The 16719-nt window shown below is 56.1% G+C and overlaps 2 protein-coding genes across 13 annotated transcripts in view; one reads left to right on the top strand and one right to left on the bottom strand.

Moving 5' to 3' along the window:
* ARHGEF11 (Rho guanine nucleotide exchange factor 11) overlaps window positions 1–2768 on the top strand; it is a 96635-nt gene extending 93867 nt beyond the window's left edge. For all 9 annotated transcript variants that reach the window (XM_074349599.1, XM_074349602.1, XM_074349598.1 and 6 more), the window contains 3 exons: window positions 335–582; window positions 821–1010; window positions 1584–2768. In XM_074349599.1, coding sequence (XP_074205700.1) covers window positions 335–582; window positions 821–1010; window positions 1584–1642 — 497 coding nt within the window. In that variant the 3' untranslated portion in view covers window positions 1643–2768. The remainder of the gene's footprint in view (window positions 1–334; window positions 583–820; window positions 1011–1583) is intronic.
* Window positions 2769–4400: 1632 nt separating this feature from the next.
* On the bottom strand, window positions 4401–16417 carry LRRC71 (leucine rich repeat containing 71). 4 transcript variants are annotated; one of them, XM_074349616.1, is made up of 17 exons: window positions 15486–16417; window positions 11963–12109; window positions 11514–11639; window positions 11332–11407; window positions 11061–11138; window positions 10525–10606; window positions 9450–9518; window positions 9081–9269; window positions 8914–8997; window positions 8745–8834; window positions 7939–8088; window positions 7647–7740; window positions 7206–7294; window positions 5600–5641; window positions 5423–5524; window positions 4907–5028; window positions 4401–4640 (listed from the first exon to the last, which is right to left on the bottom strand). In XM_074349616.1, the coding sequence occupies exons 1-17, from the start codon at window positions 15646–15648 to the stop codon at window positions 4601–4603; spliced, it is 1743 nt and encodes a 580-aa protein (XP_074205717.1). In that variant the 5' UTR covers window positions 15649–16417; the 3' UTR covers window positions 4401–4600. The 4 variants fall into 4 exon arrangements, with proteins under 4 accessions (XP_074205717.1, XP_074205718.1, XP_074205716.1 ...); XM_074349617.1 differs by lacking the exon at window positions 5600–5641 and having other exon boundaries at window positions 15486–16415; XM_074349615.1 differs by lacking the exon at window positions 5600–5641 and having other exon boundaries at window positions 5423–5537; window positions 15486–16410.
* Window positions 16418–16719: the final 302 nt, after the last annotated feature.

The following is a 16719-nucleotide window of genomic DNA, read 5'->3' as shown; positions in this document are numbered from 1 at the left end:
GCCCACCCCCCTTTACCCTTCCTTCAAGGAATGGGAGCCACTCCCCTGATTCCCAGAGGAAACCCAACCACCCTGCCCCTTCTCTCTTAACTTCCACCACTGAGCATCTTCCCCTGGTGTGGGCCAGGCTGGGCAGAGTTGCTGCCTAGAAGGCTCTCTGGAGGGGAAAGGCTTTTAGAAGGCTGATGGGCAGCGTGAGGCCAGCCTGTTCTGAGCTCGTCTGCAGGACAGCGTCCCTGGCCCTGTCAGGCGGCATGGGGAACACTGGGGGAGCGGAGATGGCTTAGACTTCTCCTGTGTTGGCCTCCTAATCTCTTTGTCTTGCTGGGAACAGGGAACTGCTTTTACGTCAGCATGCCAGCAGGACCCCCAGACTCAAGCACCGACCCCTCAGGGGCACACACCAGCCCATCCCAGCCTGACGGCCTCCCTGCCTGGCACACGGAGCCTCGGCCCCTGCTACAGGGAGGCAGTGGAGGTCACAGATGTCCCGGCCGCTCTCCCCCCAGCCTGGCCCTCAGGGACGTGGGCATGATCTTCCGCACCATCGAGCAACTCACCCTCAAGCTCAACAGGCTCAAGGTGAGGGAGATGAGGCTTTGGGTCCCTGGAGGCCTCCCATCGCCCCGAGACCCATCACTCCCACGAGGGAGCTGCACAGTGTGTCTCTGCGGGAGCCCTAGATCCTGGCCTGGGGCCCTACGCTCAGCCCACCCAGCCATCCTCAAGCACAGGCCCATCCCTCCAGGCTTGGGAGATAAGAAGGTGTGCCCCTTCCCCAGGGGCCTCACGAACAGATGTCCCCCTGCAACTCTTCCAGGACATGGAGCTGGCCCACAGAGAGCTGCTCAGGTCCCTCGGGGGAGAGTCGTCTGGTGGCACCACACCTGTGGGTAGTTTCCACAGAGAGGCGGCTAGAGGGATAGACAGCTCCCTGTCCCCTCCAGCCAAGGAGTCCCCAGCCTCTGAATCCCGGGACAGCAACGAACTGCGGCCCTGCCCTGAGAATGGTGAGTGAAGCCCCACGGGCTTGGGGTGGGGTGCAGGGAGAAGGCCTGCAGCTTGTGAGGGAATGTCACACGGTGTGAGGAGAGAGAAGGGAGTTCTGGAGGGAGTCTCATTTCCTCCCTGAGTATAATCCCTCAGCTTCAGAAAGAGGTCATTTTAAGGGAAGCCCCACAGAAGCTCCCCTGAAAATTCCCCTCAGAACTGAACCCTCTTTTTCCTCAAGTTACGGAGATAGCAGACCAGGGGAAGCCTAGTCTCGGGTCTGAAACCTGTTCTTAATAAGTGGTCCAGAAGCAGGCAGAGTGGGCCAGGGCCATGGCTGTGTTCTAGTTCAGGAAGACAGTCCCATACCTCCCTGTGGGCTTTGGGGGCTGGCGAAACAGAAGTGGGGTTCAGTGGGCAGCCCTTTCCAGGTCCCACAAGGAACTCTAGGGTTTCTGGAGGAGGAAAATGCCTTGTCACAGAGGGATGGGGCTTAAGAGCTGCTCTCAGGAGCTCGAGGACTTTCTCGGTGAAACCCAGAGCAGGGTCCTCTCAGAAGCCGCTCCTCACTGCCATCCCTGCGTCCTCCGCAGGCCCCAACACCCCACTGGAAGACGGCGCGGCAGACGCAGCCACATCCCCAGGACCATAGCTGTCCGAACCACCGAATCCTCTGTGTCCCCACTCCTCCTCTAGGGACTGGCCTGAGGCAGGGCATGGGGTGAGGAGACCCCAAACCTCCTCCCCGTAGTAGAGGCGGGGTTGAGGAGACGGCTCCAGCCCCCCAGCCAAGACCCGAGGTTGGGGAGATCCGCATGTTGCCTGGTCTGTTCAGATTGGAGTCAAGTTTCAGTGTCTTTTCCCCGCCCTTCAGCCTAACCCTTCAAGGCCTGTCTCCTAAGCATGCTGACTGCATCTGAAAGGCCCCCTTGGTCCCAAGAACATGCCCGTGCCTGTCTGCGAGGGTGCCCTCCGTGCACGAGGGCAGGGAGGTGGCTCCAGTGTAAATGCACTTTCTTCCTCCACCCCTTTCTCCACAGGACCCCAAGGCTGAGGTGGGTGCCTCCACCTCTCTCTTTGTCACTTTGGTTTCCTATAAATATGTATGTATTGTATGTGCATCTTTGCTATTGTAAATAACTTTGACCATTTTTGTTTCTGATCCTGGTGTGCTGGAGGCAGTTACAGAGGGACTGCTAAGGGGAGAGGAGATTCGTCTGTATCTCCTTGTTAGCAGCCCAGCTCGAGGATCAGGGCCCAAAGTGGAGCCAGCCCTGAGCACCCCAGTCCCCTGTGGGCGAGGCGGCCTCCAGGCTGTGGCCCATCTGGCCCCGGAGCCCAGCCTCTGCTGCTCGGTGCTGAGCCACTCCCTCCCTCCGAGGGCTTCTCATCTTCAGGGGAACTTCTTGCCTCACCTGTGTCCCCCCTTCCCCACCCTCTCCTTGTAGAAAACCAGTGTATCAGGTACGGAGCTGAAAACTGGGCCCCAGGAGGTGGGGGTAGGGGGTTTGAATGCTGGAGCCCCTAAACTAACCTAGGACCATCCCCAGGGGCCACTGCAGCATTGGCCCCTCTTACCACGTCCACTCCACTCCCCACTGACTAATAGAATATACACACTGTGCTAGGTGTATATATACATATATATATATAAATATATATATAATATATAAAATATAGATATGGAAATGACTTTTGCTGTTAAAATAATGTATACTCTTTTATTTTCTTCCTTTCATGGTTAAGATTTTTTTTTAAGAAAAGTTAAATATTCTTCATCTGTGGTGGTGTGTGTGTGATTCTTGGAACCGCTGTGATCAAAGATACCGTGGTTGTTCCCTCTGAGGCTGGTGAGAATTGGACAGAGGGAACAGAAGGCAGCCCCCAGACCCAGGCCTTGCCAGATTCGCTCCCAAAACTCCAGATGTGCGTTGCTTACTGGACTGTAGCTGGGCAAACTGACACAGCCCCCGTGACCAAAACACGAAAAGTCACTGAGCTCACTTAGTGTAAATACACACACAAAGGGGCAGTAGCAGCAGGGTCAACAGACCTCCCGAGCTGCCCTCAGTGAGCTTCAGGACTAAAGGCAGCAGGCAGGGGAGGGTCATCTCAGAGGCCTGGCCAGTTGCTCTCTGTCGTTGGCCCTCTGTGTCCTCCCGCAGGCTCTGACGCCCCCTGGAAGTGCCCGGCAGACATGGCCAGATCTCCAGGACTGTAACCATCTAAACCTCCTCTGTCTCTTTGCTGTCGTGGTTGGACTAAGGGAAAAATTCTCTTTTCCCCCAACTGTCTGACATTATCCCTCCTAAACGCAGCATAATGCCGACCTCAGGAGCCTACAGTCTAGTTGAGCCTCAGAATTAATAGACGTCGTTCTTACCTGATAAGTGTAGGGATGAGGACAAGGACGGTGAGGATTCGCAGAAGCTTTAGAAGGACTCAGGCAGGGATAACTGGAGAGGCTGGGGTGACTGATCATCACCGAGCCCCTGCACGTGCTCAGTGCTGGGAAGGCAGCTGATCTGTCTTCCCTGCAGAAGCTCAACAGCCGGCCGCCGAGAGGCTGAGCAGCCCAGGCGGTCAGAGGCAGAGAGAGGACCGTGAGAGCCACGGAGCCTTGCGGAGGGGGAGTTCTGGGCAGGGAGAGCAAGTGACCAAGTGAATTGGGGTGCTTCTTGGGAAGCTCCCTGTGGAGTGGACATCAGCTCCCCAGAATCCAGCGCTGTGCTGTCTGGGCAGTCAGGTCACCTCAGTATCTCAGTGGAGGCAGCGCTGAAGGATGAAGAGTCAGGGTTCCCAGCTCTCCTAACTCCTCTGGCCCCTACACCATCTGGGTGGTCCTGGTTTCAGGTCGCTGACAGCAGCAGACAGTATTATTAGGGTTCATGTTTAGTGCTTGGCCTTTGCTGCATAGATGTTGAAAGACTTGGTACCCTTTCCACAGCAGCCCGCTAGCTCTGTACATTTTCATAAGCTGAGCCCTTGCCTCTCCTCCAAACCAGGCCAGACACCTGCGCCAGACAGAGCAGCAGAAGTGGGAGGGGCCCGGGAGGTTGGAATGATGGAGCCCATCCCTCTGCCCCACCCGCTCTTCCACTCCTCTTTTGCCTGTCCGTTACTGTCCCAAGTCTTTCCCTTCTGCCTCTGAGACCAGACAGTGCAAACCCTGGCGTATCACATGTCCTCTAAGGAGCACAGGGGGCGGGTGACTCCTGCCTGGGCTGGCAAGAACTCTGCCCTGAGGAGGCAGGAGAGCAACCCCCCTGACTGGCTGCTGCCAGAGGCTAAGGTCACCCCCTGCAGAACCGTAAAGCAATTTGACCATTTCTGGCCATGTATCATGAACAGGCTCAAAGTCCAGATGTTCGTAGTAGTTCTGGGACAAAGTTTTCAGACAACCTCAGGGAAAAAGTACATCAATAGAGTTTATTAATGATCCGAGATCTCCCCATGGAGGTCCAGTCCACACGTGGAAAGGAGATGCTTCCATGGCCCAGAATCTCCAGGAAGAAGGTGGGGGCCTGGGGCTAGGTGGAGGCAGTGGTGGCTGCCTCCTCCCTGTGCTTGGCCTTACTGTTGGGGTCGCTGGTCAGCGTCAGCTTCTGGATCATGAGGTACGCAGGACATTGTGGGGAGAAGCAGTTTTTCTGAAGGAGGAAAAGGAAGGCTGACAGCTAACAAAAGTGATAAAGATTAATTGTCTGGGGAGAAAAAAACGTCCTGGGACAGGGCAGGTTAGTGCTGAAGCACATGGAGAAAAGGCAAAAGGAGTGTGACTTCCAATCTTACAGCAAGAGGGGCGGAGGTTATGTTGCGATGAAAAGAATAAGGGAAACTACTGTCCTCTGTCTTGGCAATGGGGACACAGAAGCCCCTGCAGCAGCTGCAGCAGGCGAGGGTGCTGGGGACTCACCTCCAGGCACAGCCACAGCGGTCCCACAGGGCCCTTGGATGCTGTCTTGGACTTGAAGAACTGCGCCTGATACTGCACCGTGGCGAGGAAGGCCTCCAGCCCCACCTCCGTGATGCGGTTTCCTTGTGGAGGCAGATGAGGTGGCCTCTTAACACCACCCACCTCCTCCTCGCTCCCACCCTCACGGGGCACCTCTGCAACCCCCTCACTCCGCACTGGCCCCCCAGCTCACTTGCCCTGATCTGGCCCTTCACCCCAGCTCTCCTCTATTTCTCTGATGCCTCCTTCGTCTGACTTCCCTCAGCCTTTTGATCATCTCATTCCCCTCATTACTCTCCAGATGCCTGACCCAGAGCCCAGCTGCCCCGCACCCCAAAGCCCCATTCGACATCATGGTGCCCAGACATGGGAGAGCCAGGTTCTGCTCCGTGGATCCCGGGCAGGGACACCCGCATGACCACGTGGGGCCTGGCTGGCCTCGGAGGGCGGGGGTGGGGGGGTGGTTGGCAGACGTACTGAGAAGGTTGAGGTGGGAAAGGACCTTGTTTCCAGGCATGAAAACTTTCCCATCTCGGTGCTCCACGGGTTCCAGGAGAGGGTTGACCATCTCAGTAGCTTCTAAGGCAGAATACTAATTGCAGCAGAGGAGAGGGGAGCTGGTCAACAAGCCAGTCATTCATTTATTCAACATACATGTTTTGAGGGCCGGCTACAGTCCAGGCTTTGTCCCAGGTGCTGGGGATACAAAGGTAAATAAGCCCATGCCCTCAAGGTGCAGCTGTGGGGGGGGGGGGGGGTGTAGCCAGAGAGCAAGGTGGTAATGTGGCACGGGGTCAGAGCTGGCAGAGGGATGCTCGGTACTGGGGAGTGCGGGGGACGGACAGCTAGCCAGTCTCGGGAGCCAGGAGCAGTCTCCTGGAGGAGGTGGCCTATAAGCTGAAGTCTGAATAGTAGGTGGGTGGCTGTTACCAGACGAAGATGTGGGGAAAGGTGTCAGCGGTGCAAAGGCTTGAAATAGTGTGTCAGCATTCCAGTTTGCTATTTCCTAAACAGTGAGAGCAGGAGGGCAGTGGACTGGAGGGGATGATGCTAAAGGCAGGATGGGAAGAAAGTGGAACAATGCTGGTGAGAAGCAGCAGCCTGGCTCAAGCCCAGGGCAGGGACAGAGAAAACTGGCCCTGAGTGGCCATCCCCACCCGCTTTCTCCACCTGACTTTTCTCTTTTGTAAGATCTTGTCTTGGGTACCAGAGAAGACTCCTAAAGGGGGGGCGGGGGGGGGCGCGGTCCTAGGGTGGGGGAGTCCTGCTGACAGAATGCAGGCATACTCTGAGATATCGCAGGTTTGGTTCCAGACTGCCACAATAAAGCTGATCACATGAGTTTTTTTGTTTCCAGGTGCATATAAAAGTTATGTTTACACTATACCGCAGCCTATTAAGTGTGCAAAAGCATTATGTCTTAAAAGAGCAATGTATATACCTTGATTTTAAAACATTGCAAAAAAAAAAAGCTAACCACCGTCTGAGCCTTCAGGGAATCGCAGCAGTAACATCAAAGATCACTGATCACAGATCACCGTAACAAACATAATAATAATGAAAACCTTTAAAATATTGAGAGCATGATCAAAATGTGACCCAGAGACATGAAGTGAGCAAATGCTGAAGGAAAAAAAGGGCACGGAGAGACTTGCTTGATGCAAGTTTCCCATAAACCTTCAATTTGTGAAAAACGCAATATCCGAGAAGTGCAATACAACAAAGTCTGCCTATATACAGAGACAGACCCTCGGGCAGCCGACTCCACCAGCAGCTGGAGGGCTGGGAAGCCGGGGGCTATGGAGTCGGAAGTCCAGGAAGGTTTCCAAAGCAAGGAACAAGTTGGTCCAAGTTGAAAGAGGGCAAAGGAGAGAGTCTCAAGTTGCGGGCTCCCAGGGTGGGGGCAGTACCATGACTGTGAAAACGCCCCACCTTCCTGGGGAGCTGTCAGAAGAGACAGGAGAATGTGCTTTATTCCCTGAGCAACTGTACAAGCAAGTGTGGATGCAGTGGTGATGAACCAATGGCCTTTTGGGGAGCAGACTCAGTTGTGGCAGAGGATCAAAAGTGTGGGCTCCTAATATGCAAGGAGAAGTAGTAGGGGAGAGGGCACTGAGCTCTGTTACCCCCAGCAAGCCCAGGTTGGGATGGGGAGGGGGCAGAAGTGAGGACACGTGCGAGTTGAAGTGGCTGCTGCCACAGTACAGGGCTGCCTGGACCCCAGGGACGTGCTCCCCACCCCACTTGTCCTGCAGCCTACCTCTGATTCCTGGAGGATGCTGCGCTTCTCTTTGCTCCCAGTCTTGGGTCCTTTTCCCTTGCTTACTTTCTGTTCAGGGATGGTTACCTCTGGAGTAGGAAGAGGAGCCAGAATACACAGTGCAGAGCTCGGCACCACCCAGTTTCCCTAGAGGGAACGGGCTGGAGCGAGGAAGGGGATTCCTCAAACTTTGGGTTTGGGTGCAACAGAAACAGAGCTGGAGGGGGTCCCTAGCTAGGTAGGCCTTGAGGGCAGGGCCACAGGGGTCCAGCCGAGGGAAACAAGGTGTGGAATGTGGCGGGTCGGGATGTGGAGCCGGCTGGGGCTTCCCGCAGCACTTCATCATCAGACTTGCTCACGGCAGGCCTCCTGCATCCTGCCTGGGGCTCCTTCCTCCTCCTCCGCACTGAGCGGGTGCCGCAGAGGGGTGCTAGCACTTACTCCCCTTGCCTGCCTTTGTGGAGTCTTCTTTCTTCGGGGTTCCTTGTATGGGGGACTGCCCAGACCCTGTCTTCTCCTCTTTCTTCACCACTTCCTGTGGAGGATATAAGAGAGATGAGAGTCCTACCTCCCTGGAGGATGGGGAGCAGGTATAGGAAGGGGTCAGCATCAGGACCCTGGGCCGGAGATGGACCTTCGAAGGCCTTCATCCGCCATCCCACCTGTGCATGGGAAGCTTCCTCCCCTGTTCCTCCCGTGCCCGGGGTTCTGTTGTTGCCCACAGCACACCTACCCCCGACTTCTCCTTTTTCTTGCCCAGGCCCCTGGGGGTCTTCGTTGTCTGTGTCTTGTCTGTCTTGTCCATCAGTGCAAAACTGCTGACCCCCATCAGCTGATTCTTCTCACGTTCTGTTTTGGAGTCCCCATGTCGAGAGCTGGAGGGCTGCATTCACAAATGGGAGGGGATGGAGGACGAAGCCAGCACCCCTTCCTCAGTGAGGGTTGAGGGGAAGCCCCACATCTGGGCGGCAGTCATACTGGCAGCACTCCCACTCCCATCTCCCTCCCTCAATGCTGACGTAATTTGTTTGGGACACCTCTAGGGCAGGTGCTGTTGGAAAGAAATGGCAGAGGGACCTGGGGGTAGGGGTGGGGGTGTGGCATTCAGACTCTTACATTGAGGGAGAAAAGAGCAGCTAACATTTTTTAACTAAGTGTCAAGCACTGTTCCTCATGCATTAGATGAATTAATTCATTTAATCCTCTCAACAATCCGCTGAGATAGGTACAGTTATCCCCAATTTACAAATCAGGAAACTGAGGCCCCAGAGGTTAAGTCACATGCCCAAGGTTCCAAGTTGTTTTGTAGAAGAGCCGGGTTTCCAGTCCCTGCAGTCTAAATCTGGTCCTTTTCCCCAACCAATACCCTCCACCGTCCGTGGAGCGGTTCTGCAGTTAGAGCCCAAACGTTAGATTTGTGCAGAGGTCAGAGAGAAAAACAGCCAAGGCACAGGGAGAGAGGACGGATGAGGACACGGCCAGCTTCCTGAAAAGCAGCTGGCCTGGGAAGTGGTGCCGGATGCTCCGGGCGCTCCTCACCGATCGCGATCGCTCCTGCGACCCTTTCTCCAGCAGGAGGCGCCGGCGCTGCACCACCTCGGCGTGCGTCAGCTCGAAGGGGCGCAGGACCTGGGGCCAGGCGACACCTTGTGATCAGACGCCCCGGGAACCGGGTCGCTCCCCGGACCCGCCCAGGCGGCACGCCCACCTCGGCCAGCTTCCGGGCGCCCTTGTCCTGGATGCGGTTGTGGGCCAGGGACAGCCAGCACAGGGAGCGGTTCAGCCGGAGGCCCTGCGGAGGCGGGGAGGGGCTCGTGAGCCGGCTGGACCGGGGCCGCCGCTGCTGGCCTGGGTCCCTACCCGCCGTGCACGCACGTCGGCGATGTAGCCCGCGCCCTCGTCCCCGATGTGGTTGAAGGCCAGGTTGAGCGACATCAGGGTGCGGTTGCAGCTATGCAGCGTGGCCAGAGCCTGGCCCAGGAGCTGCGCCCCGTAGTCGTCGATGTTGTTGTTCCGCAGAGACAGGTGCGCGATCCTGGGCAGCAGGAGGGAGAGCGCGGGCCGCTGGAAACACAGGGACCTGGGCGTTCGCCGGAACATCGGAAAACTTGGGGGCAGGGGGAGGGCCACTCGGTCTGAGGGTGAAGAGGCAGGAATTGAGGGTCCTTGGGGAGGTGCTAGAGGGGCAAAGAAGGGTGGGAACTAAGGACAGTCCCACAGAAAGGGTGTGAGGGAGAGTCTCACGTGCTGTCCACTGCCATAAGCTTGTGATAGGACTGCTCCGGCAACGGGTTCGCCTCCAGAGACACGTTCCTAGGGGTGGAGGAGGTCTGAGACCCAGGAGGCACCCCTGAGGTCAGATGAGGGAAGGGGACAAAGATGAAGGGTGGGGCTCTGGGGAGCAGCTTGGAAAGAGAAGCAAAGGATACTCCTCTCCCATATAGGAAATTACATGTAAAAGTTCTCCAGGCTACAAATCCGGAAGTGTGCCATGTGAAGGGGCCACTCCCCAGAATTAGTGACCTGTGGTAAGCAGGCCTCTAAGATGACCCTCGTGATCCCTACTTCCTGGTATCCACGGCCCTGTGTAATCCTCTCCCCTTGAGTGTGGCTGGGCTAGCGGCTCACTTCTAGTGAATGGCATCCGACAAAAATGATGGGAAGTCACTTCCAAGTTCAGGTTATGAAAAGGCTGTGGCTTCCCACTTGGGTGCTCTCTGGCACCAGCTGCCTATGGAGAGGCTCTCGAGTGGAGATACTGCAGCCAATCAACTGTTACATAAGTGAGCTTGGAAGCAGATGCTACAGCCCCAATCAAAATGATGGCAGCCCCAGCCAACAGCCTTACTGCAACCTCACCTGCCCCCAGCCAGAGGTGCTCCCCTAACCTAGACCCGGATTTATCTCACAGAAACTGTGAGATAATGTTTGTTGTCTTAGCCACTATATTTTGATGTAATTTGTTACACAGCAGTAAGTACCTAATACATGGCTCTTCCACAAGGCAGTGGCTTTTCCAACACTACTGAGCAAATGGAGGTCTTTTTCCAAGTCACAACAAAAACTGAATAGCTAGAATTTCTCTATTTAAAAAATTTCTCCCATGATTTATTGTATTTGCCCAACCTTTCAGGCTGGCTCATCTTGCATCTAAACTTGATTGCATTCATTTTAAATTGTTTTCATTATGTTGATCTGACCTATTTTTACATATTAAGATGGATTCTATAGTTCTTTTCTGCTGGCTAAATTGTTTTCAGTTCCTGTGATGGAATAAAATATGTGTTTCATGGTGTTCTATACGAAGAGCACCAAGGACCTCCAGCTGAAGAAGGCAAAGTCCCTCAAGAAGCATCCATCCCATCCACAGGTTGAAGACTGCAGGCCAGTGAGGGTGCGTTCTGTGAAGCAGGAGAGGTCAAGGGTGCTGGGGGAACCTCAGCAAGGGCCACAGCAGTCCCCACACTGCCCTGACTTTATTCCTAAATCCTCCCTCCCTCACTGGACTGCCAGTCCTATAGGATAAGAACCAGTCCCTAGTACACCGTCAGGCCCCAGGCAGTGAGGAATCTCCAGGGAGAGAGTGGGTGTCTGTGGGACTGATGAAGAGGAGAGGGGATAAGGCCCCAAAGGTGGGCTCTTTAGGCACCTGTATAGGCAGGAAAGGGGAACCCACTGCTTGTCAGATGGGAGCTTCAAAACTCAACAGACACTAGCATAGCAGCACCTTCTCCCTACAGAGATGCCCACCCAGGCCACCACATCCTACTGCCTCCCCAGAGTGCTCCCCTCTGACCACCCAGCCAGCCAGGCCACCCAGGTGGCCTCCACACTTGCCTGTTCCCCTCCACTGACCTGAGCGTGGATGAGCAGAGAGGCAGGAGGGCGATGAACATGGTCAGGGTCTTATCAGTCAGCCCCACCTTCCACAGGCTGGAGTTGGTGAGAAGCACAGAAGTGCAGCTGGAGCATCACCTCCTTTCCACGTAGTCCTCTCCAGCCGCTCTCACACCCCGGCCCCACCCTTCCTCATCCCTGCCTCCCCAATCCCCAGGCTCTTCCACACCCCTTGAGTTCTTTCTCCCAGGTCACCAAGAGCCCTTCCCCCACCGCCAAGCCCCCTCACTTAATGGCCTGCAGCTGGCTGAGAGAGGGCAGACACTTAGAGAAGATACCCAGGATCTGCTCCTCAAGCTTCCAGCCTGTGGGAGGAAAAGGGGGAAGACGCCTCAGGCCAAGGAGAGGGGTGGGGTGGGGTGGGGTAAGGGACTGCAGATGAGAGGAACAGTCGGGGCGGGGGTGCCTCACCGCGGATGTAGATTTCTGTCAAGGAGTTGTCTTCGTGATCCAGCTCCACCTGGATGGTGGGCCGGAAGAACACATATTTGCTCTCTAAGCTGTTGAGGCTGCAGGATCTCGACAGCAGCTGATCCTCTAGAAGGCAGGAGTGCGAGGAGACGGGATAAGAAAGGAGGGGGCAGGGCCACCGCCCCAGGTCCCACGCCCGGCCGGCCCACGGGTGCCCAAGAGGCCGGGATGGCTCCCACGGAGTGACAGGATGGGAGGGCTCTTCCAGTCCCGCGTCTGCGAGGATTTGGAAAGGGAGACGGGAGACTCCTCCATTTCCCCACCCGCCCCCTTGAATCCACCTCCGCACTCACACACACACTGCCCTGCTCCCCCGCCATTCAGCCCGCCGTGAGGTGGGAGGCGGAGGATGAAAGCAGTGGTCCCCCGGGGACTCCACTGTCACTCACCTACGGTGGTCTTTGACGACACGGAGGAAGAGTCGGAGGGCGAGTGCGGGTAGGGCCGGATGACCACTTTGGGGAACTTCGTGTAGCCCGACCGCGTGCAGAGTTCGGTGAAGTCTGTCTCCAGGACGCCGGTGCACTGGTACTCCTCTGCGGGGGCGGAGAGGAGAGCGAGCGCGAGAAGCGCCGCGCAGAGGCCGGGCTGTAGCCGAAGGCCGCCACCAGAGGGCAGCAGAGACCACAGGGCGCCCCAACGGGCCCGGCGCCCCGCCCACCATGGAATCCGCGACCCGCGGCCGGACCCCGGGCTTCGGGCCTCAAGGCAGGCAAGGGCTCCGCCTCCGAGGCAGGCATCCTTACAGACATTTTTAACGTGTAAGATGCGTTGTAGAGACCTATACTGAAAATACTTGAAAGGAAACAGTGGGAAACCAAGACCTGAGAGAAAGGGGACTAAAGGGCGTAGAATGTAGACCGTGAGGGCGCCTCTTCTATGTGCCGCTTCCACTCTCGCTCTCCGCTCCCTTGGGGGGCCTCCGCCTCCATAGGGTGTCCCCAGCCCCGCCTCCTCTCCTGTTCCTTCCTTGCTGGGACTGTGCAGGGTCACACGAAGAAAGAAATCCCAGGCCTGGTACAAGCAAAGGAAGGAACCCAGGAGGACGTCTCCCCCCATATCCCACCCCCAACCCCACCCCCATACACGGAGGCCCAACAGAGCGACAGGCTTTCATTTCTTTAGCAAACACTTATATAGCACTTACCCTGTGCCACGCTGTTCCAAATGTTTTGGAAATATTAACTCATTCAAGACTTTTATTAATTCCGACAGATGCCCACCACTTCCTATCCTGAGGTGTCTGAGTTCCTAGACACCCCTGCTCTCTCCTGCTCCTGGTTCCTGGAGAGGCCAAGGGGTGTCCCTGGTAAAGGGGAGAGCCTGGAGGCAAGTCTGCTCATGGTGCCAGGCTGCTCGTCCAGCGCTGGGCAACATCACCCAGGCCACAGGCAACAGGTGCTGCAGAGGCTGTGCCCGGGGCGGGGGGGGGGGGGGGGGAGGCGGGTACCGAGAGGACCTGTGCTTAGCACATGTGGGGGCAAGATGCAGAGAGGTTTGAGGATTCTGGTGGCAAAGGGGTGAGAGACACGTTTCTTCTGCACCCAGCCATCAGGGGGAACACAGACATCCAGGAGACATTAGCTGAATGGACAAGGCAGATGAGAGGAGGCACGGGGAGGCTAGGGCTAGGGCTAGCCCCTTGTACAGCTGACTCCTGCACACTGCTTCCCGGGCTCTGGTTAATCCTTTCTTACTTCCTTCACTCACACCATTTCCCCCTGAACAGAGATTCTCAAAATTTAACATTCGTCTGTGAGAATCACGTGGAGAGCCAGTTAAAACAGTTTCCTGGGCTCTGTCCCTCCTAAATTCTGATTCCACAGGCTGGGTGGACTTCATGAATCTGCAATTCTAACAAGCTCATAGATGATGCCAAAGATGGTCTAAGGAGGGCTCGGTGTGAGCGGCTGCTCTAGAACAGCACTGCTGACAGAACATGATGGGATGATGGAAACGGTCCACATCTGGGCTTTAGCTAGTAGTGACCTGGTAGATGGCACAGCTCTAAAAGGGCCTTGCTCCTGCTCTCCTCCCCTGCCCTCTGCTCCCTCCTCATGCTCACTGATGACCTTGCCTAGTAGTTTCTTGAGAAATAGAAGCCACCGGATGGGATTTCCTACAAATCTATAAATCTTCCTACATCTGCCATCACTCTCTGCCCCATTTGAGCCCTGCCGCAGCACACAATGGCACCGGCTGGGGCTGCTGGGGCCTCTGTGTTGCCCTGTCCAGGGTCCCTGTGCAGCTATCACTCCCATTCTCTCCGACCTCACTGCCCAAGGGCAGATTAGGCTTCCCTGCCAGGTCCTCCTCCAAGATCTTTAAGGCTGAGCCCCTTCCGGTCTCTGGTTACACTCCCTCCCTCCCTAGGGGAATCTCATTTCCGGGGCTTAAACGCACCCAGACATCAGCAGCTCTCAAATTCACATCCCTGGTCCTAACCTCTTTTTGGTGCTCCAGACCCTTGTGTCCCATTACCCAGCTAACATCACCCCTTGGGGGGTCTTCTCTTACATGACCTTCCTTCAGGCCTGCCTATCTCCATGGACAGCACACTGACCCACCCCGTGCCCAGGACAGAAACATTCTTGCTACCTCCCTCACTTTCCACCCCATTCAATACTTCACCAATTCTTTTTCTACATCTGAAGTATTTTTCCAGGGAGCCTAACCCTTTCTCCCTCACTATCTTATTCCAACTATCACTGTCCCTCACCTGGGCTATTGAAATGCCTCCTGACTCGTCCCTCTGCCTCCATTCTCTCCCCCTGCCACTCCTTTCTCCACACAGCAGCCAGAGTGGTGTGTGTGTGTGTGTGTGTGTGTGTGTGTGTGTGTGATGTAACTGGGTTCTTATCTATCAGAGATTTTATACTGTCTTGTCTTTCCTTCTGGAAAACGCTGTTTCTCTAGTTCCCACCCCCAGCCACCAGCAGTCACAAGGAGGTGGCTCCAGACCAAGGTCTGACAATCAGAGCCTTTTCTCATGTAGTTTTTCCATGAGAACAGAGACAGCAAGTTTCTGTCCCTCTTCCATGGCAAGGGTGGTGGATTTGAATCAAGAAGCCTTCCAATAAATTCCCTTTTTTGGATTAGTTTGGGTTGGGGTTCTAGCACTTGCAAAATAAGAGCCACACTCATACTCTTCCAATGGTTTTCTTTTCCTGGAGAATGTAAATTCCACTCCAGCTGGACTATGACCTTCTTGTTCTCTCTGTATTGGACCTGGCCACAGAGCAGGCATCCAAAAAAGTAATTGTTGAATAAATGAATGCCTAACTATAAACTCAAATCGGAGTCACCCCCTGGTAGTGCCCCCTGGGTCCTCCCGTCACTTCCTGGACCTTCTTCTCTCATACAAATTACCACATCTTATTGTATCTGTCAGCATCCCAAACCAGAGTGTGGGTTCTTTAAGATCAAGTTCAACTGAAACATCTGCCAAGCTGTTTCAGAAACTGTGCTGAGAGTAAAACTGTGATTCATATCCCAGAATGGAGCAGGGCACTTGGCGCACAGTGGGTGCACAATGTTTGCTTGTTGAGTGAATAAGTGAATTTGCAGTTTATAAAATACTTTCTCACCATCAACTCCATTGTTTCCCGCAGTCGGCAGGGCAGGACTCCTTACTACAAAGAAGTGCCTAATATAACGTGCACACCTAATAATGGTTACCACTTGGAACACTCTTACCATGAGCCAGGAGCTAGTTGCATTTACGTACTGAACTTCAGCCAGTGCCACCCTTTCCACATAGCAGTCCTTAGCACCAGAAATTCTATTATTATTCCCTGGCTCATCTGTCTCGCCCACCAGTGCCTGGCCCAACGCGGCTAACCAAGAGTGGCTGGTGGGAGCACGCAGAGCTGAAGCCTAGAGGCCTGAACCCCAACCCCGCCACCAGCCTACCAGGATTTTTGGGCTCTTCCTCGCACACTGGCGGCAGGGCGGTCGCCGGCTTCTCCTTGGTCCCGCGATCCCCCTTCTTGGTCACTGCACCAGACGACTTCTGGATCCCGGGACGCGGGGTCCTGGGTGAGGCTGAGGTTGGTGCTCTCGCCTCGGCGGACATGCTGGTGGCGTCCGCAGAGACTCTGTGGACTCTCACGCGGGCAAAGAGGCAGGATGGGACTCTGTGGGGCTCGCCTGGAGATGGCTGAATCAAGGGTCTCTAGTCCGCGTCCACTAACGGGACCCGGCTGTCGTGGCGTTGCCTCGGCGTCCCTCTCCACGACAACCGCGCGAGGTGGGCGGGCCCGTGGGCAAGAGGCAACCGCAGAGCGCGCGGGAGGCCGACAGGGGGCACCACAGAGTCATCAGGGGGCGGGGATTGGGGCGGTACTCCGGAGGGCGGAGCCGCGGAGCTAGGGCAGGGGAGGCGGGTCTGGGGCGGAGAGGGCAGGATTGGGTGGCCCGGGGTCATAGGGGCAGGGGAGCCCTGGAAGGCGGGACCCTGCGGACCCTTTGCGAAGGGAAAAGCCCTAAGGCGGCCCAGGACCTGGGCGGAGCCGTGGCGGGGGCAGAAGAGCGGATCGCGGCCTGGATCGGAGGGAAGGGGCGGGGCTAGGGCAAGACTGGGACGGAGAGGCGGGGCTAGGGGGCGGGCAAGGCGCCATCCAAAGTCATTCGGGAAACTGAGCCCCGGAAAGTCAGCAGCTGATACTGCTTATTAGGGATCGCTGCAATCGAAGAATCTAGGAAAGCTGTCCTGGTGGGGACAGATCCACTCTCCGGGGTCCCCCTCCAATCCTGTGAGAAGAGGGCTCCTGATGGAAAAGACCCAGAGAGACCCACCTAGTAGGCGACTTGACCTGGCTCTGGGTGTATAATCTCGACCCCCTCTATTTAGCCTCCTGGAGTCTGGGGGCTTAGTTGATCCGCTAACGAGTTAAGAAGGCGGGTCACGCTTCCCAGGAATCTTGGATTCAAAGTCCTCAGGTGGTCTAGATCCTGCCAGGCCCCATCTGAGTATCCCTGCTCTCCTCTGCCTTCCTGGCTCCAGCCTCCCCACTCCACTCAGTTCCGTCCCCCACCGCCACTCCCAGACCTTCCTCCCCGCCTTTGCGTCTTTGTGCTGTTCCCCTGTACAGATGCCACCCTTTGGGGAAGGCTCCCACCTAGGCAGTCTTTTAGCTCAGAGCAG

Source organism: Camelus bactrianus, chromosome 21 (genome assembly GCF_048773025.1).
Source record: "Camelus bactrianus isolate YW-2024 breed Bactrian camel chromosome 21, ASM4877302v1, whole genome shotgun sequence".
NCBI classification, from domain to species: domain Eukaryota; kingdom Metazoa; phylum Chordata; class Mammalia; order Artiodactyla; family Camelidae; genus Camelus; species Camelus bactrianus.
This window is presented reverse-complemented; position numbering and strand designations above follow the sequence as displayed.